At 41.7% G+C, this 21,487-nt stretch overlaps 2 protein-coding genes across 3 annotated transcripts; one reads left to right on the top strand and one right to left on the bottom strand.

Moving 5' to 3' along the window:
• Window positions 1–1,830: 1,830 nt before the first annotated feature.
• On the bottom strand, window positions 1,831–8,178 carry LOC125311714. 2 transcript variants are annotated; one of them, XM_048270003.1, is made up of 3 exons: window positions 7,455–8,178; window positions 7,144–7,212; window positions 1,831–4,345 (listed from the first exon to the last, which is right to left on the bottom strand). In XM_048270003.1, exons 1-3 carry the CDS (start codon window positions 7,828–7,830, stop codon window positions 3,684–3,686), a joined length of 1,107 nt encoding a protein of 368 aa, XP_048125960.1. In that variant the 5' UTR covers window positions 7,831–8,178; the 3' UTR covers window positions 1,831–3,683. The 2 variants fall into 2 exon arrangements, with proteins under 2 accessions (XP_048125960.1, XP_048125961.1); XM_048270004.1 differs by lacking the exon at window positions 7,144–7,212 and having other exon boundaries at window positions 1,834–4,345; window positions 7,455–8,171.
• A 109-nt stretch (window positions 8,179–8,287) lies between these two features.
• On the top strand, window positions 8,288–16,908 carry LOC125311713 (kinesin family binding protein). The gene is made up of 7 exons (XM_048270002.1): window positions 8,288–8,783; window positions 8,895–8,993; window positions 9,315–9,394; window positions 9,723–9,906; window positions 12,964–13,057; window positions 13,572–13,684; window positions 15,301–16,908. Exons 1-7 carry the CDS (start codon window positions 8,337–8,339, stop codon window positions 16,174–16,176), a joined length of 1,893 nt encoding a protein of 630 aa, XP_048125959.1. The 5' UTR covers window positions 8,288–8,336; the 3' UTR covers window positions 16,177–16,908.
• Window positions 16,909–21,487: the final 4,579 nt, after the last annotated feature.

Genomic DNA, 21,487 nt, shown 5'->3' with positions numbered 1-21,487 from the left:
CCCTTGATGGAAGATGCAAAGAAAAGGAAAAGAGCTTCAGACCGAGCGAGGGCTCGCACACGTATCGACACGTACAGACGGTAGGGGGAGCTTCGTAGAGAAAAAGCATCAGGCTTGCCTGGTATCCCTTTAACTAAACAAGATGATCACTCCAGACTTAAGTTTTGATTAAATGATCTTAACACCTGAATCGATACACATATTAGTGTTATTTGGGGAAACTTTATTTTGCCCCAATAACAAATCAACTAACTATAAAATCCAGATGAAAGATTCAAGTTTACTTTTCTGCAGCATTTTCAAAAAATTATATCTCAACACTAACATGATCAGGTTAGGTTAGGTTACTAGCAATAGTAGCTACTGGCCATCATTATTGTAACATCCACTGCATACTGCTCCACTTAAGTAGCCTAACTGCTAATAACAAAATTATGTGTTTAAGCGTCATGGATGACATTTTATTTGAGGACCCCAAATAACCCCAAATAAATCCCACCACCAATATCAAGCCCACTGCGGTTCCACTGGTTTGCGAGTACTTCAAGAGAGGAACGCTTGCAGTGAAATTCTAATAAATAAATAAAAAAACTCACTTGACCATGCAAGACCAAACTGCATCCTTCCAACTGCAGACAGAAATAGTCTCACCAAGTGCCCTCCCAGAGCCAGTCTCCACGACCACAGTTTCACTACACTTCTTGAATTCCGTCTATAGTTTGAGAGACGTTTACAAAGCACATATGTATCTGCATGGAAGTGAAACTGGCTATTATTAGCTTGTGGAAGCGTCATATAAGTTACACGACAAAGCAATGCAGACACATTGAACTTTAGAGAGGTTAAACTTGGTCACTGCGGTGAATAAATGCATGCATTTGTTCACTCCAGTTAGTAATTTACTTAACATATCCACTTAATGCATCGGCTTAAGAACTATATTGGAGCGCTTTGGGTTGCACTCTGAGCATACAAAAATGCGCTATATAAATAAAAGTTACTTATACGTTGATGATATTGTGATCTTCCATGGTGCACGATGTGGATGACAATACCAGACTTCAAAAGAGAGTGGATGCTCTGAAAAGTCTATTGGTGTCCTAAAGGTGGTTAAGGAAAGCAAACTAATCATGAATCAGTTGGTCACATACAAGTGACCACATAGATAACATGGCAAATCATTGGAGAAAAACAGATCCCCTTCAAGCATGGCCATGTCGGAGGTTAAACCAGGCCATGTCAGTCACTATGCAGAAGCAACATAGGGCAACTTGGGGTTATGTGAGCATAATTATGAAAGGGTTTGTCCTAAGAGGGGCATCTGCATTCATCTTTAGTCAGAGACAGTGTATTGCTGTACCTTAAATCAGTGGTTCTTAAACTGGGGGTCGGGACCCCCAGGAGGGTCGCCAAAAATATTGGAGGGGTTGCAAAATGATTTGCAGTCTGTATTAGACATTTTTATAAAGGTTTTTAGTCAAAGGCTGCCATTGACATTAATGCCTTTGGTGTTGACATAGCCTACCTATGAGAGAAGACATGTTCTGCCTCTGCTTCCAATGCCCATTTTGCAACATGGGCATTGGGCATTTTGCAACATGGGCATTGTCGCGAGACTTCTCTGCCCATGTTTTGTGGAGGGGGGGGGGGGGGGTCGCCAGACAAATGAACCACTGTTCATTTGTCTGTCATTTGTATCATGGGGAAACTGCATCTGCAATATTGCAGAATCTAACAATCAACATTGTTAGATGTTGTTGGGTTAAAGTTAAGTCTTTCCCTTGAGTTGTGCATTTAACTGAACTAACTTTGAACTGGAAATAAATTTGACTGGTTCTTGAAAAGAACACTGAACTTTTGGAAACGTTGAATCAGTAATCAATGTTATTTATTAATTGACAGACTGCAGAAATAAATCAGAAGAACCGGCGGCACAATAGTGAGAAGAACTAGAAAAAGTAACGCTCAATACAGTTCATCAGGGCCCTGGGCAACAGAGCGTCTCAAATGGTATCCGTCTCCCAAGATGACAATAACTTAGGAAAGAGAAACTCTGCAAGCAGACCCCAATTATACACCAAAAGACATAAAAAGACAAGGGGGAAATAAACCATATTAACATGAAAGGAGTAAAACAAAACACGGTCTAAACAGATACATAAGTAGTGCTTTTTGGGAGGACAGAGGCCTGGGGCCCATTGCACAAAACTAGGATAAGGGATTAAGCCGGGATATCTTGGTTATCCTGGCTCAATTTATCTGTGATCCGGTTGCACAAAAGCGGGATAGGGGGCAGCAGGATATGTTATGGTATAAGTCACCATGAAGATTTATTCTGTGGAGCTAGCCTGCTCCAGACCAGGCTAAGTTCCATCTGCTATTTTCCATCTGCTTTCAGTCAGCTCAGTCAGCAGTCACCACAAACAGAAACCAATAGTTATTCCACTGCCCAATACACATTGTTATCACATATAACTAGACCCACTGTCATTATTTAAACGTTTGTGATCATTAATTAACTTTTACATACTCGCCATTCCCGACCTGTCATGCGACAATGTGACGTCACGGGAGTGCCGTAACCATTTTGCGCGTGGTGGTAGCGACACTAGTTGCAATATTCTCCTAAACAGAGGTGTTGCTGTTGTGAAAAGGCTATCGCTACCTAGTTTACACCGTAGAAGAACCAATGAAGCTGCTCTAGTTGCCATGGTGAATCAGTGAATCTGTGATAGCGGGGTCAGTTTGAAGGAGCCATGAGCGCGCACTTATCCAGGATAGGTTTCACCTGGCTTGATGAATCCGTGTCTGCTCATCCTGGCTTGGTCTTTGTGCAACCAATTAAGCATGTACGCTCTTGTTTTGGATTCATTGAGCGCAGCTCAGTAACTTATCCTGGATGTCTTAATTCTGCTTTTGTGCAACGGGTCCCAGGTGTCAGCAGAACCTAGAGGGCATTCTAGTGTTGGTGCGCCTGCAACCTTGAACAGGCATGGGAGCATATGCGTGAAACTACTGTCACAGCAGAGTTTGGGCTATGTGTCTTTCACAGAAAACAGGGGCCTAAGCAGAGGTAGACTTGTTGGTCATGAAATCACTCATGGAAAAATATCAGGACACACAAAAATACAGAATAACTCCACAACATGAATTGAGCCTGATACGTACAACGTTCCTCTCCACTGGGCCTGTCACGATAACTCTTTTTGCTGCACAATATATTGTCCCAGAAAAAATACTGCGTATACAGTGTAGTTGTTGCAATATTTTAGGACATCACTTTAAAACAACTCTAACAAATATGTTGAAAACTAATGACACAACAACAACAACAACACAGGGCAGCCATTATACGCCAGCTTAAGGTGGAGGGTGAAGGAGTGAATGAGCCAATTACATTGGGGGGATGATTAGGGGGCCAGATTGAATGAGCCAGGTTGGGAATTTAGCCAGGAAACCAGGGAACCCCCTACTCTATGCGATAAATGCCATGGGATCTTTAATGACCGTCACTGCACTGGAGCATTGGGATCGATATTTTTTGGCCAGAGGAAAGAGTGCCACCTACAGTACACGACATGAATGTAAACGTAACTTTCGGACAATATCGAGGTTGGAAAAAGCTATTGTCAATAGTTTAATTAATTGTGCGATAAGGCGATAATGTACTTATTATGACAAGCCTATTCTCTACTGGGTCGTACATTCATGCCTTTATCCTCATTAGGCATGACAATAATGGGTTGCTCCTGCTGTGAGAACAGCAAGTCAATCACCCGCGTGTGGAGATTGTTAGTGGAGTCGATGCTTTCACTTATTCTCTGCTGCACTCGGATCAGTTCTTCAGCCATGCCAGAGGAGCTTGCGGCCTTCTCGGCCACCGCCGAGGCAATCCGGGCTACACTGCGGTTGGTCTCGCAGACCTCCAAGTAGAGGAGTCGGTTCTGTTGTGCCAGCGAGCGAAAGCCCTCACGGATAGCCGCAGCCTGCTCCCGATGGACGGCTAGGAGCTGCTCCTCGAATGGGCTCAAGGACGTGAACCGCGTTGGGATGCTAAACGTCCTCCGTGCGGAGGGCGAGACCTGTGTCCCTGGCTGCAGGCTCAGTCGTGAGCGTCGTCTCGGTAATTCACCGTTAGGTGTTCCACTAATGGGACTGTCCCGTACAGCACCTTCAGGTGCTTCTGCTTTGACAGCGATCTGGAACTGCTGATGAAACAGAGATGTAGAACTGGATGGTTCTGAGGTCGGTGAGGACGTTAGATATGAATCAGAGGACTCGTGAGGGAGCGGGTCCTGCTCCAGCGGGGCCTGATCACCAGCAAACTGCTGCTCTTCCTCTTGGTCTACAAAAGCCAGAAAACAGTATAGATATTAATAAACGTTTCCATTTTAAAGTTCAAAAGTAGGAAAGTGCATAACATAGCAATGGAGATACTTTGCTTCTTCTTGCACACAGGTAAATGGGAAGGAAAACACCACATGAGGCCTAGAAGACATGGTATCTTAATGAATGACAAAAAAATGTAGTGGCATTACAGCATAAAGCTACTTTCTTTACACTTCAGAAATGTGTATAATGGTTCTCATTCTCTGATATTTGTTGATCAACAGCAAATAGTAAGTAAAAACATCAAGATATTAATCTCAAAAGATGTTGATTAAAAAGCATGATTACTGCACAAATGTGCCTTGGTCTGGTCACAATAAAAGCCCACTCTAGTACAGTTTTATCACACAACACAATGCCACAGATATCACAGGTTTTGAGGGAGTGTGCAGTTGGTATGCTGACTGGTATGTTCACCAGATTCCAACTTATTTGGCAATTTTGAACCAGATCTTGCACTTCTCCTGAATGGTTAGACAGTTGGTTTGCCTGGTTAGTGCCTGTTCTTGCTTGGTCACCTCTGAGGTCGGCATCAGTGAACGTGAACGAGCACTTGCGAAATTGCAGCAGGACCATGAGGTCCTCTGAACAGTGTGAGCTATATAGTATAGTTTACATAAAATGGATTTGGTGGTTTAATGCTAGCACATCTCATCAAACCTATGGATGTTACATATTACGGGCAGCCATGGCCTACTGGTTAGCACTTCGGACCTGTAACCAGAGGGTTGCCGGTTCGAACCCCGACCAGTAGGCACGGCTGAAGTGCCCATGAGCAAGGCACCTAACCACTCACTGCTCCCCGAGCGCCGCTGTTGATGCAGGCAGCTCACTGCGCCGGGATTAGTGTGTGCTTCACCTCACTGTGTGTACACTGTGTTCTGTGTGTGTTTCACTAATTCACGGATTGGGATAAATGCAGAGACCAAATTTCCCTCAAAAGAGTATATATACTTATACTTATGTGGTTCTTCTGATTCATGGTTCTTGGCCCTTTGTAAGTGCCATTTGACATAATCCCTTTCCTTGTCACAAAATGACTGAAAGAATTACAATCAAATATGAAACATCACATGAGGCCATAAATACTTAAATACTGAACAGTAGCCTATTTATAGAAGTCTCTTTGTATATTCATGACTGAAATGGGCTTAACTACTAGGCTAAATTTTATGACTACACTACGACTAGTCCATTGAAACCTCAGAATAGGCTACAACTTTCAGGTGCATCAATGTCAACCAATATAAAATAGCAAATTAAATAGTTGTAGCCTACTAATTTACTACTATAACACATGACAAATTTGGGCCTACAGCAACATGATAACCAGCAGCCCGTATGAAACTACTAAAGTTTCATCTGAGCTAGGCCTACCATTAGAAGTCAAAATCTCTTGCAAACAACATTCAACACAACTCTTCTCTGGTAGCCTGGTTTCCATATGCACTACTACGCTTCACTTTGTAAGGGACGTATGGCCTCTCACCATTGGGAAAAGTGTCCAACTCTAGCATCATAACACGCCTAGAATTTGCATTAACTTTGTTAGGCTATGTCCTACCTCACCTGACCTTTACAAACCAATAATATCTGCAGTCAGGAAACAATGTGCCTACCTATGCTGTACATAACTGTAGGCTATACATTCTTCCGACTGCAATTGTTTTATGCAGGCGTTGCTACTACCATTTACCACAGCCACTTTCTACTTTGAAACTAGGGTCAACCCCTCTCATCACAGATTGGCCCAGCACTCTAATGGCTGAGGGATTAGTGTATTGTCAGATGTCAGACTAATATCTTGAGACTGAAACTGAACTGAACTGAACTTCAACTGAACTGAACGGAGATACTGGCAGGGCCAGGCAACTTTTCCGGCCCTTTCAGACAACATCAGCAACAAAGCTCAAGTCAATCCCTAATGGTTCTATGAAAGAATGTTCTCCATATTGATAGTGAATTTGATTCGATCTAGCTGAAACAGAACCCCAAGCTCATGGGAAAAGGCCCAAAAGCTCATGCTTCTTAAATTATTATTCACCCCAAAGTGCACATCAGCACACCCAAGTGGATTGCTCCAACTTATGCATTAATTAGTTGGCTGTTACCTGAGGTTGCACTCAGATACCATAGCCTACAAATCACCATTTCCTTTTAATGTGTGATCATAAAACTCAGGATTATTTCAAGCCAGAGATGGTCCCTTGAGCAAGGCACCTAACCACTCACTGCTCCCTGAGCACCGCTGTAGCAGGCAGCTCACTGCATCGGGACCAAATTTCCCTCACGGGATCAGAAGAGTATATATACTTATACTATACACTTCACAGTAAAATAAAAAAGGGGGCCAATCTGCACGTTTAGGAGCTAAGTGGTGTAACCCAAACGGTGTCAGAAGAGAAGGGTATGTAAGTGCAGTATGTTAAGTCTATGTAGTGTAGGCCTAATTATAAGATATTTTGTGTGTGTTTAGGTTCCGGATGGGCTGAGGATAGAAGCTCCTCCTCAGTCTTTCTGATTTTGGACATGTGGCACATGTCTACCAGACCTCAGCAGTCTGAACAGTAATTTCCCAGGGAGTGAACTGCCTTTTAAATTGCTTTGGGTACTTCACTCTCTTCTGGTGTAGATGTCCAGCAGGGCAGGGTTACTGTAGGTACTGAGCAGGATGTACCACTCTGCAGAGCACTGCAATCCCAAGCTGTGCCATTTCCATACCAGGTGATAATGCTTGGTTCTGTACAAACTTACTAGTTGTGCAGAGTGCTGGGTACACGGTTGTTACGTTTGATCCACCGGGAAGAAGTTTTTGTGTTCTTTCTGCAAGGAATGGTTTCCCTCTGTTAAGCACAGACTAAACTGTCTACAACAGAGGAGGGTTGCGCTATTGCACGTCGATTCGAATAGAATGTATTCTGTGTAATGTTAACATTAATCACCAACCAATAAATAGTGGATGAATACAGTAAATTGAATGTCGATTTGTACACATTCATGTGCCATCGTATAACGTTGCATACTAAGTTAGCTACGTTACTTAGTTAGCATTAACGTTAACTCACCTGAGAACGAAGGACTAACGTTAGACACAATGTCCACGCCATTCTCTGCTGTTTTGGACAACGGTCGACGTCCAAGCAGCTCCTTCAATATGTTGGAGTATGGACATGAAACTGAACTGTTGCCACTGGTTTGGTTCTTTTTCCTGGTATTGTAGTAGGCTTTTTTCACGTTCTTCCACCGAACACGGATTTGCTCGGACGTCCTTTGAAATCCAGCGTCCTCCATGTGTTCCGCAACTTTTCTAAACAGGTTGCCATTCCGTGTTTTCCTACCATCCATGTATTTCAAAATATTTAACGCTTTCAGCTGACACAGCATGAACTCTGTCTCTGCATCACTCCAAAAATGAACAGGTGGAGGTTTATCAATCGCCATGTTTGTTGTTGTTGTTGTATGGTTGTAACCATAGACAGTAAAAGGTTGTAACCGGCTTCTTCGTCTTCTTTGGGGTTATTGTATTATTTCCGGGTCAAAGCCCGAGCACCCTGTCATAGCAGTTTATTCACATCTCTGTAGGCTACGATTTCAAGTGGACTAACATTTTTACATAACAGTCTAATTTTAATCGGACAAACACAATAATTCGTTTTTTCTAACGTCATGTAAACCTAGAAGAAAATATTGTCTTTTACAACTTCAATGCTGACTGCAAACTTAGCATATCGCAATCTGCTGATTAGAGTTGACATTATCTCTTCTCTTTTAGTATAATAATGATAATCGTCCTATGACAAAGGATGATCATGGCCTGACAACATACCTCTATCCTCTTACCAGTCCTGCAGCAGTAGACTGTATATGAGTAATAGAGTAAAAAAGTTGAAGTGTTGCTGGCCTCTAGTGGTGACACTGTAAAACGTGCACTCCTCCTTACAACAAACATGGCCTCCTCGTACAGTCAAGAATGGAGATCTGTGTGCGACACATTTCGAAATGCTCAAACTCTCTCAGATATAGAATCAAGAAAGGATCCAGAGAACGACCCATTTCGCTCTAAATACAAAGCCAGGGACCTGCTAAAGGAGATACTCACCGTGTTAAAGAGCTTTGATACCGGGGAGACCGAGGACGATGATAACGATGCTGAGTGTCAAACAGAGGAACCCGTTGACGGAGGAAAGGGGGAGGCGTGTGGAAGGCGCTGCCCCGGGGATTCAAATGCAGGAATACGAGCTGCTAAACTCGGGGTGATCGAATACTACCTTGGTGTTAACCATGTGGAGACTGAAGAATTATCGGCTGGCGAAGAACACTTGATGAAATGCATGAAACTGCTGGATAGGTGCACGATTACGCAGGAGAACGTGTCTTTGTGTATCCAGGCCAGGGTAGGTTATGTGTGTTCCACTGCTAATGCTCGTATGACGAAGGTGTGTTTGTATTCACATTTAATTGTGTATTAAGCCTGCATTGCTTTAAGTGTTTGTTTGATTTGATAGAATCAGCTTGGAATTCTGTGGGCGGGCAGGGATGAGACCGAGAAAGCCCAAGGATTCCTAGAGACAGCGGAATCGATATACATACGCTACATGAAAGAGGTGAGTAGGTTACCATAGACATTGCTACATACATTTCTGTATTTTCAGAGAACCGCCAGTTTCATGAAGACATTGCTTTGTGTGTCAACTGAGACTTGGCCTCGTATTAATCTGAGACTACTGTGGTATGCTTTTTTGTTGTAAGGTTCAGGTCAGTCCTCCCTGAAATATGGCCTTATCTTGCCTTTTATGAATTGTCTGTCTGAGTGTAGAGGCTATAGCACAGGATAGCCTAATATCGCATGAAGCAGTTGTTCTTTGTATTGGAGTTTGTTTGACTTTTGTCTTACATCAAAATGACTTCATTGTCATTTGCCACAGGATGGCCAGCCGCCCATGGACCTAACAGAGTTCTTTGTTGGAGAGGAAGATCAACTGTCTCAACAAGAGAGGACAAAAAGGTGATGCATTCAACCCAAAACAAATAATATACCTCAATGTAAGCATCCCTGTCAGTTAAGGGTCTGAGTTGCTTCGATTTCAACCTCATACAACTATTTATTGTATTATTTTCTTTCCATATGCCATGTCATGACTTCAGTCAGAGAGTTTAGTGAAAATATGAAAACCATAGGCGACTCTTTGTTTATGGTATGTGGGAGACGTTTTTGTCCAAAGCCACTTACAGTATATGACTAACATTAGTATTAGTACAATAGTAGTTTCAAATAAAGTTGTAAAGTCTATATAATAAGCATAATAGTAATTTTGCAATATACTTCCACACAGATTTGAGCTGGCTTACACCCACACATTGTACTACCTGGCACAGGTGTATAAAAACCTGGAGCAGTTTGAACGGGCTGGGAAATACTGCCACAGCACCCTACAGAGGCAGCTGGAACTCAACCAGTTTGTTCCACTGGAGTGGGCCATCAATGCAGCTACTCTGTCCCAGTATTACATCACTAAGGTACGGAGACACGGATCCCTACGAGAGATGCTTACAGTTCTGACAATGTATGACTTTCAAAGTGATGTATAGTATAAGTATAAGTATATATACTCTTTTGATCCCATGAGGGAATTTTGGTCTCTGCATTTATCCCAATCCGTGAATTAGTGAAACACACTCAGCCCACAGTGAACACACAGTGAGGTGAAGCACACACAAATCCCGGCGCAGTTCATACCAGTGTTGTTGTTTTTAATGTAAACTTTACTCAGTGTCCCAGGGATAGAAAAACTCCCAGGTAGCATCTCTGTGAGTTAGTCTGCCAGTAACAGACTTGAGAATGGAAGATGCTACTTTTGATGATGCAGCACCTATTATTATGACCGCCGCTAGCGAAGCGGTCATATAATGATTGTCAAAGTTTTTTTTTTTTTCCCCCGTCATCTACTTCCTGAATTTTTGGTCAACGATACCCGGGACACCGAAACACCGGTGCACATGAAATTTGGTGGGTATGTAGCCCCACTAGACTTTTACGGAAAAAAATTGTTTTTCCTAAATAACTACCTGAACCGTGGCACTGAGGATGAAGAATCTTTTATGGTATGTTGGTCTCAAGGGCCCACATCAACCTGGCCCATAATCACTCATTTGTGATTTGCACCCCTCCCCCAGTAAAAAATGAAAATGCAATATCATTCTGCTTTAATCGCCCCTATCTTCAGTTAAGATGTTCAGAACTGCACCAAATTCTCTGGGGGTATGCCAAGTTTCGTAGAATTTCATCCATGGGGGGGTCTAAAAAAAATTAGGTTATGTGTACATTTAGTGACTGCACACTCATTGGCCTGTAGATGGCGGTGCACACATATACACATGCACACACACAGGCACGCACATACTATTGGTATTAGAACGGCTGATACATAATTACAAATTCAGTAGGATTAAAAGAAAGCCAAATATTCATCATCATCATCATCATGGCTGCATTTCCAGTATTGACGATACGTAGTCGTTTGTCCACTAGATGGCGCATCGTTGCAGTGAGACGTAATTTTGTTGGAAGTTAAAAGCATAGACAGTGGTTAAAAGTGGGCTGGAAAAACAATGGACGCTTCTTACAAGGACTAGTTTACCGCAGAGAACGTCTAATAAGGATATCCGGTGTTCACATGAAATGTAATTTCCATTTCTTCTTGAAGCCGAAATAAATCTGAGGATGTTCATCGGACATGCTTGGTTTTAATAATCTTATAATATCAATAAGGACCTAGGTACAATAATGTTACTGTTAGCGTTGGTTGAGTGATGGAGGCCAATTTGATTGATTGCATTTGTAGAAAACTATAAATGTGGTTATACCAAGCAAATGGATAGCAGCACTGTAATTGTATCTTTCGACTGTCATTTGTTGCACGGCTACAAAAATCATTCTGGACATTTAGAAGTGGCTACTTCATTCGCGCTTTCCTTGGCTCATGGAGCTGCGTGAATTTTATTACAACTTTTCGCCACGATATTAAGTCCGCTTGATACTGTAAGGCGTAAGCCATTGGTTTCCAAAGGAGATTTTATTTGTGTCGCCAGCGAAGCCTATTGACAATTTATGTTGTAAATAGGCCTACCTTATAAGCCTACCTCTACCTGTAGCTTAGGGAAGCTAACAGCTTTCTATTAGGATCTAGTTTGTTAGTTACAGTTTTGTCATAACTCCCTGGTGCATTTTTGCATTTAGAAAAGCCAGAGCGTGGATATCTCAATCGGAAAATTAAACAATATCGGGTGCCTATGAACTAGGCTGGGTGAACCCAGCCTGATCTGCCCGCTATTTATTTTTTGATTTCTTAAAAGATTGAGCTTGGTCTGGTGGAAGCCAGACTAGCCATGGACCTCAGTTACACAATGCAAGGGAACATGAATCAGCCTATATTTGCACGAACAATAACGGACATCAGCTCTTCAACTTTGGCCCGTTCAAATGTGTATGAACAGTCTAGCGACGCATTTCATCAAGGCCCATTTGGACATGTCAGTTATTTGCACCACTGGTTAGATGTAAAACAGCATTTCGTTTCAGACTACTGTTACTTAATTTGTGCATTGACAATAAAGTATCACATGAACTAAAGATGACTAAAATCTTATTTAGAAGAAGAAACATTCACAAAAAATCCATCCATCCAAAAATGACCTTTGTTTTTGATAGCTGTTGAAAACGGCATGGAACTGACAGAGATGTTTTTGTTTATTAATAAATAAATAAATAAAAATATAACATTATGCTGATACTTTTCCCAAATACAGCCTACAGGTGTAAGTGACCTTTCATCAATCCAGTTGCAATGGATGAATTGTGATGAACTGCCCTACTTGTGATTGTTTAGAGATTTTAAAGGTTTTATAACAATGCTACAACTTCTTTGGCTATTCTACAATCTATTCACCTTTTCAGTGCCAGTAGGCTACTTTCTGTGCAGCCGCACACACACACACACAGGCATGCCAAACAAGCATACACAAAAGTTTCAAGAGTGGGGGATGGAGTAAAAGATGGAGACAAATTGAAGTGTGATTTATTTTCGCGGAACGGATGTACAGGACTGAGCGGCGGTCATATTTTGTACCGCTATGCGGTACATCTAGTTTATTTATTGTATTTCATGAGCTGATGGAATGGCTGTATCAATGATAATGTAAGGAGGGTTGTACGCTACACATGAAGGAAATAGAAGGGTCTTGTCTTACCTAAAACAGCACACCATGCTATTTGTGTGGTGCTACTTACAAGTATTGTAAAATAACCTCACAGGCAGATATCACGATCGCCATGACTGCAACAAGAGACCAGCCCTAAGGCATATTATATCATAGATGATTGATTCTATGAGAAACACTTAATAGTTGGTTGTAAAAGCACCAGGACATTCATAGTCTGTGTTCTTTCTGTAATCGTTGTTTTTTACATTTTCTTTTTTTTACTTTCCCCCCCTAGATTTGTCAATGACTTTCTGCTGCTCACTGTAGCTAATTGCTGCTGCTGATCTTCCTTGTTGCTGATGTCTTGTCCCACAGACCCGGTACATGGAGGGACGGCACTGCCTGGCAGCGGCCAGCGTTATAGCAGGACTGGCTGGGGAGGTTCCTTCTGAAGCTGCTGCCCAAGAGAGTAAGTTCCCACACACCAACACGGGAACATATTGAATGAGGCACACTGTAGTCACCCCTAAGTCAGTTATTACTTCTGCTGAGGGTCCTTGGAAGGGGAAGTATTGAACACATTATTGTGGGGGGTACACAGATGGGAGGCTGTAATATTAAAAGGATAACTCCATTTTCACATAGATCTCTGTTTCTTGAGGTCACCAAGCAAGTACTGTCGGTACAAAAAACGAGCTAGGTAGCACCGATTTTTTTTTTTTTTTGTAATGACAGTACTTGCTGCTACTGCTAAAAGCCTTTTGGGCTGCCAGTGAAAAGCTGCATTTGTATATATTTCAGTATTGAAATCGGAATACATTGACTTACTTAATGTGTATCTTTATCTGTATCTGTATCTGTCTATCTGTCTATATATTCACAGTGCTTCTTCAATTGTGTGTGCATGTGTTTGTGTATATTACACGAGACAGAAATGTTTTGTACGTGGAAAATATATAGCGGTTTGTGTGATCCCTTTTCAGGTGAGATTGAGTATGAGAAACGTGAGCAGCTTCGCCAGAAGAGGGCAGAGATTGCCCGCTGTTGGATTAAATACTGCCTCAACCTCATGCAGGATGCTAAGAAACTCTTGGAGGTAAAGCCATACAGTGATGTATACAATCTCAGTTAACCATCAGCCTTTCAGTATATATTATACAGGTGGGTCTCAGAAAATTAGAATATCAGGAAAAAGTACATTTCCCCCCCTAATTTATTTCAAAAACTGAAACTTTCCTATAATTTAGATTCAATACACATAAAGTGAAATAGTGCAAGCATTCTAAACTTGATGATTACGGTATACAGCTAATGGAAATCAAAAATCTAGAATCTCAAAATGTTAGAATACAAAATCTATTAGCTCTAATCAGCTAATTAAGTCAAAACACCGGCAAGCCTTTAATCTCTTTGTCTGGGCAGGGCAATGAACTTTTCCAAGATATTCTAATTTTGAGACCCACCTGTACTATACACTACTCAAAAGTTAAGGATATCTGGCTTTTGGGTGAAATGTAATGTTTCAGTACAGAAAGTGCTGAAACATTGAACTGTTGGACATGCACATTCAAAAGTTTAGAGGAGGTCACATTAAGTTAACCTGTACAGTTTATAGTGGATTTTAGGTTCATCCTGAAATTTCCCCCGAAAGCTGAATATCCCTGACTTTTTGTGATTAGTGTATTATGTTAACTGCAATGGAGATGGGTTTGTCTATGTTTTGTTCCATCTGGATTTAAAAACTCAAATGGTCAGTTTTCTTTTAATGCTGATCATAACTGTTTAAAGCATACTCTACAGCCGGAGGCACATATTTTTTTCTGGTAAGTTCTCAGCCAGTATCATAAACCTGCCACAACTGAAACCAGCAATCTATGATGGGATGTAGCCAGGAGCCTTGCTTTGTAGCTGCTGAGTAAAGCAATTTCAGGGCATTCATCATTTACATAATGTGACCTATGCAGTCAGTATTTCTTTTAGAATTGTCTTTAACTGAGGTGTACCAAGACAGGAGATGAACTGAGAGTGGATATACAGTCTTGAAATGCTGATACAGTCTTAAATGCTGATATACTTATATCAAGAGATCTAAAGTACTAAGACTGAGCTCAGAACATACCAGCACTCTGGAAAAGACCCCAGATATTTCTTTGCTTGCAGGACAACATTGTTCAGCTGGGTTTACACTGGGTGGACAGCTCCTACTAAGTATCTAAAGCCCTTGTGCACACCAGATGTGTTGCATATGCATGGCGGCTGCGTAACATCTTGATTTTTATGAACAGTTGGAGCCCTTTCTGAGAAGCGGCTTTCTAGCAGGCAGAATGAATGCTTTAACCTGTTAATGTGGGTGCCCAAATGAAAATGAAGACGTTGTGCTGCTGTTGTGCACATACAGTACTACCACATCTGGTGTCTACAAGGCCAAATGTTTCGCCCAGTGCAAGCCTACACTCCATTACGTTCCTAACAGCACTTTTTTACATTGACACACGACACAGTATTAACAGACGGCCCAGCATGCCGGTTTTGCATGCCAACTTTAGTGGTTATCTGTGCAACAAAGAGCCTAGGCGCTTTTGATGTTATGCTAAAACAGTTGTTTTCTCACACATTGTTGCAATTTTGAGGTCATTTTTGAAAGTTTTAATCTAAAATAACGGCATATAGCATATCTTTGAAAAGCTTGCGATTCGTCCCTTGTGCTTGCAGGACAACATCGGCGAGCTGGACGTGGACCGCCAGGCGGAGCTGAGCCGCGTGCGGCGCAACGAGGAAGAGGAGCGAGAGCGTGAGAGGAAGAGCACGGTGCTGTTCAGCTCCAGCGACACCTTCGACTCCATCTGCGCGCTGGAGGACAAGGTGAGCTGCATCTTCCCGCTGGACTTCGAGGAGGCACGCGCCGTCTTCCTGGTGGGCCAGAACTACGTGGGCCAGGCCAAGGAGTACTTCGAGATGGACGGTCACGTGACGGACCACATTGAGATCCTGCAGGACCACAGCGCTCTCTTCAAGGTGCTGGCCTTCTTCGAGGAGGACCTGGAGCGACGGTGTAAGATGCACAAGCGGCGAGTGGACATGCTGGAGCCCATCTGCAAGGACCTGAACGCCCAGTACTACCTGCTGGTGTGCCGTCAGCTGCAGTTCGAGCTGGCCGAGACCTACTACGAGATGATGGACCTGAAGCTGGCCGTGGCCGACCGCCAGGATGATCTGGACGCACACACGGTCAAGAAGTTCAACACGCTGTGCTCCGCGTCGATGAAGTACTACGAGAAGTTCCTGGACACGGCGCGCTCGCCCGACGGCAAGTTCCCCGACAAGCTGGAGGATGAGGTGCTGCGTCCGGCGCTGGTGGCCAAGTTCCGCGTGGCGCGGCTCCAGTCCAAGCTCATCTCGGCCAGTCCCACTGTCCAGATAGAGAATCTGAGCCGCTCGCTGGAGGCTTACCGCTTCGTGGTCCAGTACTGCGAGGAGAACCCCGAGGCTCGGCCCGCCGTGGAGACGGAGCTGGAGCTCAGCGAGGAGATGGTCAGCCTGCTGCCCATCAAGATCAACAGGATCCGCGCCAAGATAGCCGTCAACTGAAGCTCTGCTAGCTTTAACAGGATCAACTGAAGTGCCCCACACATGTGACTGGAAATGCTAAAGCATATTTGTTGTTTGTTTGGTGGGTTTGCACACGGCTAATCGATATATTTTGCACTGTTAAAAACACTCTTCTTCCGGATTGTGTGTATGTGTGTGTACTCACACGGTAAACACATCCTGACACTAGTGAGTTTGTTGTCACCCTTTGCCTTTTCCCACTGACTCCTACTGTAGGTGGGTATTCCAAGTATGTGGCTTAATGACAATCTGGGTGAGTTAACTGAGAGTAAGTGGTAAACCTCCTAAATAGAACAGCTGTATGGCTTCATTCTCCTAACAAAACAATGCCATAGGGCTCTTGTTGTAGGAGGTTTACCACTTACCCAGGTTTGTCATTAAACCACATACTCGGAATACCCCCCTGATCTGTGTTCTTTACTAAAGCTCCTGTGTAATTTAAACTTGAACTGCTCATCTCACTCATAATAATAACATAGTGTCCCCCCCAATGCCATTGTCAGCTTGGGACCAATGCAGTATGAGCTGATAGTGATTAGAGACTCTGCATGACCTCTCCATTTTTCAGCCCACATGTATCTGCTAATAAACACGAGTCATACAAATGCAGTGAATGTTGTAAAATCTACAATCTTACAACACTGTTTTTGTTTGTTGTAATTACAAATTAATTTAAAAGAATGCTACATTAAACCTTGTGCTCTAAAGTTATCTTGGCTCGCGTGTAGTTGTTGCAGATCTTTGGTGCTAGTTTGTCATGAAGGGTAACATTTTTAAATCACACCACAGACACCAATACATACATAAACATTAAAGATGTGGGTTTTCAAGATTTGAGTCCTTGACAAAAAGTATTTCCCATTGATATTATCAAATTTCGGAGTGGATAATTTTCTTCTCCACCACTGCCCTGCAGTCTGGAGAAGCTAAATTAAACTTTATACTTACACAGCCTTTGTGTAGAGACCATCCCAAATGCGCTACATGCAAAGACAAACCAAATAGATCATAATTCATAACAAGGAGAACATGACCTTGTTCACTTGTTTGCACATGTTAAAGTTATTCCAGATTTCACCATCTCAGAACTGAACTTAATCTTATGTAATGGAATTAGAAAACTGCATATCAGCAACACCCTTTATGACAACTTTCTGGGTGCATCAAGTATCATAAAGCAAAAAAGCATTTAAAAGTTGAACTGACTTTATAATTGAATACTTCTACCAAATCATGTTTTTGACCTTTCACTTCACATATTTTAAGAAATCTTAATCCTACTATTTCAGTTCTTGTCTTGGCCTCTCGAGAAATTACAAGATGGTGTTTTCCACTGGTATATTTTGATATTTCCTGTGAACAGACAGCAGAGGGGGCAAGCACCGTGTTGCATAAATGTGTCATAAACTACTGAAGCATGTCTGTGCAGTATGCATAATGGCGTTACACTTTTCTATTGAAGGTTTTTTCAATAAGTCATTAAGGTGTTTTTATGTTTCTCACCAGCATTTCTAAATGATTGATGGAACAAGGCTAATTTCAGAAGAACTGACTTCCTCTGTGCACCCCATGGTGTTGAGTTTCAGTTGGAAAACACCACAAGTTCCTCTTCACACACAGATGTCCATGAGATGCTGTCAAAAATGTCTCACCAACATGTTGATGCAATTTTTAGATATCTGATAACGCTTTACCGCATCAGGTACATTGACAGCATGTGTTCTCATTAGCCTCACTTCCGTGTCCTAAAGTCAGACCCTAGCCAAATGAGAACATTTGTGGTGCACTCTTTTAGTGTTTTACTTGAATCTTATTCATGTAATGTGTTGAAGTTTAAACCGGTAGATTCACATAGAGTAAAGATATGTTTTATTTGACTTTCCTGTGTGTATGAAGCACATTTAGATAGATAGATAGATAGATACATAGACAGATAGATAGTAACTTCATTGTTGAAGCCGTGCTGTCCATTAGTAGGCTAGTAGACTGGGTGCATCTGCGCACTTAGTAGTGTCTGAGCTGCCGGGCTGAGCATTTCCTGATAAACCCGTGGAACATCAAGTGCTCATTACACATCATCAGATAGCAGTTCATCTCATTTCCTTTTAGGCAGAAAGCTGCAAATATTGCAGTGAGTGTGTGTGTGTGGGCATGTACGTGTTGAGAATTGATTTGCGTGTCATTGACATTTGTAAGGTAAAGCATGGCACCGTTTAAAACATTGTGCCGAAGCACACAAATCAGATCATTTCAAGTGGTAGCTTTCCGAGTATACAAAATTACAGCCTACAGGTACTGTTTTCTGGCTTGGTCATCATCACTCTGAAATTGCAGGGGTGCACAGAGGTTTTTCTTTGGGGAAGAAACAGAGTGCTGTGTATGATCCTCAGAGAGTGACAGAAACACATGATAAGCAAATACTCACCTCTACCAAGCATTGCATTTAGAGTTGTGGGGAAAGGACTGTTTTGCTCTTTGTCTGCATTTAGAATTTAGAAGGCCAAAGGCAGTTGATATCACTTGATATTGGTAGAATGGCCAGCTTTTCTAGAGGTTAAAGAGCCAAAGGCATTGCCCATTTATACTTGTCCATTTATACTAACACATTCTGCCATGGTGTACTTGTTAGATTATACAAGAGAAAGATGTTAACAGGAAAAATGGGACAACTCCCATTGACTAAGTGGTTCAGTAGAGCACTGCAGCCTCAGTTACAGGAACTGGTGATGGCCACAAAGGCTTTTCTGGCTGAAGAGATGCTCAAAACACACATTTATGGCGAAACCTTTGGGGTGTGACCGAAATGTGTTTTGTAGGTTCTGTTCTTTTCCATTTCCTATTGTATGTCATGCAGTTTCATAAAGCTACAGCTTATGTACATGTCAACAAATATATAAAGAGCTCTTTTCCAAAACGCTAAAAATTCTTTTTTGAAAACATTAATAAGTCATGTTATTTTATTGTGTATTTCAGGTAATATCAATAAAACTACAGTTGTGTTGTTTTGAGTGAGTACAGATAAATCAAATAACAATAACTCAATTACAGTTCCACTGAAATTACTTAGAAAACAACATTTTTAAAAAGGATTTATGAAAATGCTTTAAAATGGTGGATATATCGTTTTGGAAAAGTATAAATGCATTTTAAACCTGTTAGTCAGAGAGGTCAAGATGTTTTGTATGTGGTAATTATGTATTACTAATTACTACTTAATAATTCAGAATGCATCAACTAAGCTATATGCCCTGGTTCCAGGAATCCATTACAGTAAACCGCTAACGTGCTGTACTGGAGATTCAGTGTTCAGCACTTTGAAACTGTAGAATAAGCGGTGAAAGTGTAATTCATATGACATCTTTGCTTCCCACAAAGAATTCACTTTTGGCGGGAAAGAAATGGTCTTATTCCCATTCCCAGCAAGGAAAATACAGCCTGGCTGTGGAAATACTTGTGGTTGACACCTAACTGTTCATTGTCTTCACTGTGTGACTTTGGGCAAACATGCAGTTTGCAAAATACAACTCTTCTCCACACTTTACTACTGTAGTGTTGGATTAGAGACCACTGCTGTCACTGCTGTCAGTAGAGGTCAGCTGACCCTGAGGTCCTCGCATTTACAACACTGACCGAAGAGAAGAGAAGAGTTGAAAAGAGGACACACACCAAAAAGCTGTGCCTGCTGCCCACGGCTGAATGCATGCCATGATCTGGTAATGCAAGATCCCCTAGAAACCTTACACTGGGGTTCTTAACAGAAAACTTTATCTTTTTTAATATGACATTTAGAAAGATGAGGAATGGACTGAGATTCATCATTGTTTTAGCCTCAGTGAGGCAATGGTGGATGGATGAAGCAGAAGTCAAGACCTAATTATAACTCCAAAATACTTTGACTGATTCTGGGAACCCTTGTCAAAAACTATACTATCAAATTAGAAGAGTGAAACAAAGAGGCAGTTATAGTTCCAGTTATAGTTCCACCTACAGAGCACATTCTTGCATATTTATGTACTCAAATCTGGATTTCCTTTATAACACGTACAGGAAAATGAAAATGAGTGAGTCACACATTGTCATATATTCTGTTTATGCGATTAGATCTGTGACATGTATGTTCTATGTATCTGAAGAAACTGACGGCAGGTGTATGGCTTAGTGGATTCAACATCTTTAGTAACATCCAAATACTGTGACCCACCCCCTGCCCCTGAATAAGTGTTATGGAGCCTGTCTATAGCAGCAGTTCCCATGATGGTCATGGAATTAATTGTGAGTGCAACTTGTCTTGCTATAGTGACCCAAGTGACGGGATATGTTGGGTGCCTCTGCAAGGGTAGACGGGTGTCATTTCCTGTAGGAAGATGAGTACACCCACCATAACCACTTCCTGTCATATTTTACAGCTTCTATCAGCTGAAAACAAATACTCCTCAAACATCTCAACTGACAAGTCAGCTATAAGGATAATCTCTTGTTAATACAGAATAACACTTAATGACTTTTGGATATTGGACATCTGTGTACATGTAAACATTTATACATAAAACACATTTCATCTAATTTCTTTCTATTCATTTTATTTGTATCATATTTTCAGAACTAAATCATCATATGGGTAAATATCATATTTTAGAAACTAAAACTAACAGTCTAATCACATGTGGAACACAGGGGCATTGTTTACTATATCAGTCACCTACTTCCGACCTGTAGACCTGTATACGTTCCCTTGTGATCAGCATCTAGGCCAAGCATATAGACCAGTCTGTTGTGAGACCATTGAGCGATAGCAGCACTGAAGTTTCTAAGTTATGTACAGTACATGTCACAGAAACCTGTGCCATTCTAAACTGCTGAGGCGGTTGAATGACTGCCTACCAGACACATGGCCAAACCAAGATATGGCTCCCTTTCGATTCTAGAATTTGGCTGGAGTGTTTAGGCACACATAATGACAAAGCTTTAACACTGCGATTTTTTTCCACCATTGTCATCATGCTAGACCTCATTGTAATTCAAAACATACTGTAGTCGAAAACAATACATTTTTTTTATTTGTTTTTAAGACAAAAATAGAAATGACATTGTTCCGGCTACACCTTACTCTGAACCTTTTATTTTTTAAACATGCATTTTCATTTCTCATTTTTAGAATCTGAAATAGAATTTAGAACAAATGGTTATGTGTTTAATGAAAAAAGGAACAGAAAGAACACCAGAGCAGCTGGAGTTACATCTAAACCACTCCCTGTGGCTGACTGGAACTTAGGAAAGGTGGGCTCGGAAT

The sequence above is a fragment of the Alosa alosa genome, chromosome 18, assembly GCF_017589495.1.
Source record: "Alosa alosa isolate M-15738 ecotype Scorff River chromosome 18, AALO_Geno_1.1, whole genome shotgun sequence".
NCBI classification, from domain to species: Eukaryota; Metazoa; Chordata; class Actinopteri; order Clupeiformes; family Clupeidae; genus Alosa; species Alosa alosa.
The sequence above is the reverse complement of the archived record's forward strand: the minus strand, read 5'-3'. Positions and strand labels throughout refer to the sequence as shown.

Excerpts from the sequence above, each read along its gene's own strand:
- LOC125311714 (XM_048270003.1), bottom strand. The coding sequence starts at position 7,830 with ATGGCGATTGATAAACCTCCACCTGTTCATTTTTGGAGTGATGCAGAG. Across the intron at positions 7,213-7,454 it reads CGTTAGTCCTTCGTTCTCAG|AAAGAACACAAAAACTTCTT; the intron begins GTGAGTTAACGT and ends CATTCCTTGCAG. Across the intron at positions 4,346-7,143 it reads CCCAGCACTCTGCACAACTA|ACCAAGAGGAAGAGCAGCAG; the intron begins GTAAGTTTGTAC and ends TGGCTTTTGTAG.
- LOC125311713 (XM_048270002.1), top strand. The coding sequence starts at position 8,337 with ATGGCCTCCTCGTACAGTCAAGAATGGAGATCTGTGTGCGACACATTT. Across the intron at positions 8,994-9,314 it reads ACATACGCTACATGAAAGAG|GATGGCCAGCCGCCCATGGA; the intron begins GTGAGTAGGTTA and ends CATTTGCCACAG. Across the intron at positions 13,685-15,300 it reads ATGCTAAGAAACTCTTGGAG|GACAACATCGGCGAGCTGGA; the intron begins GTAAAGCCATAC and ends TTGTGCTTGCAG.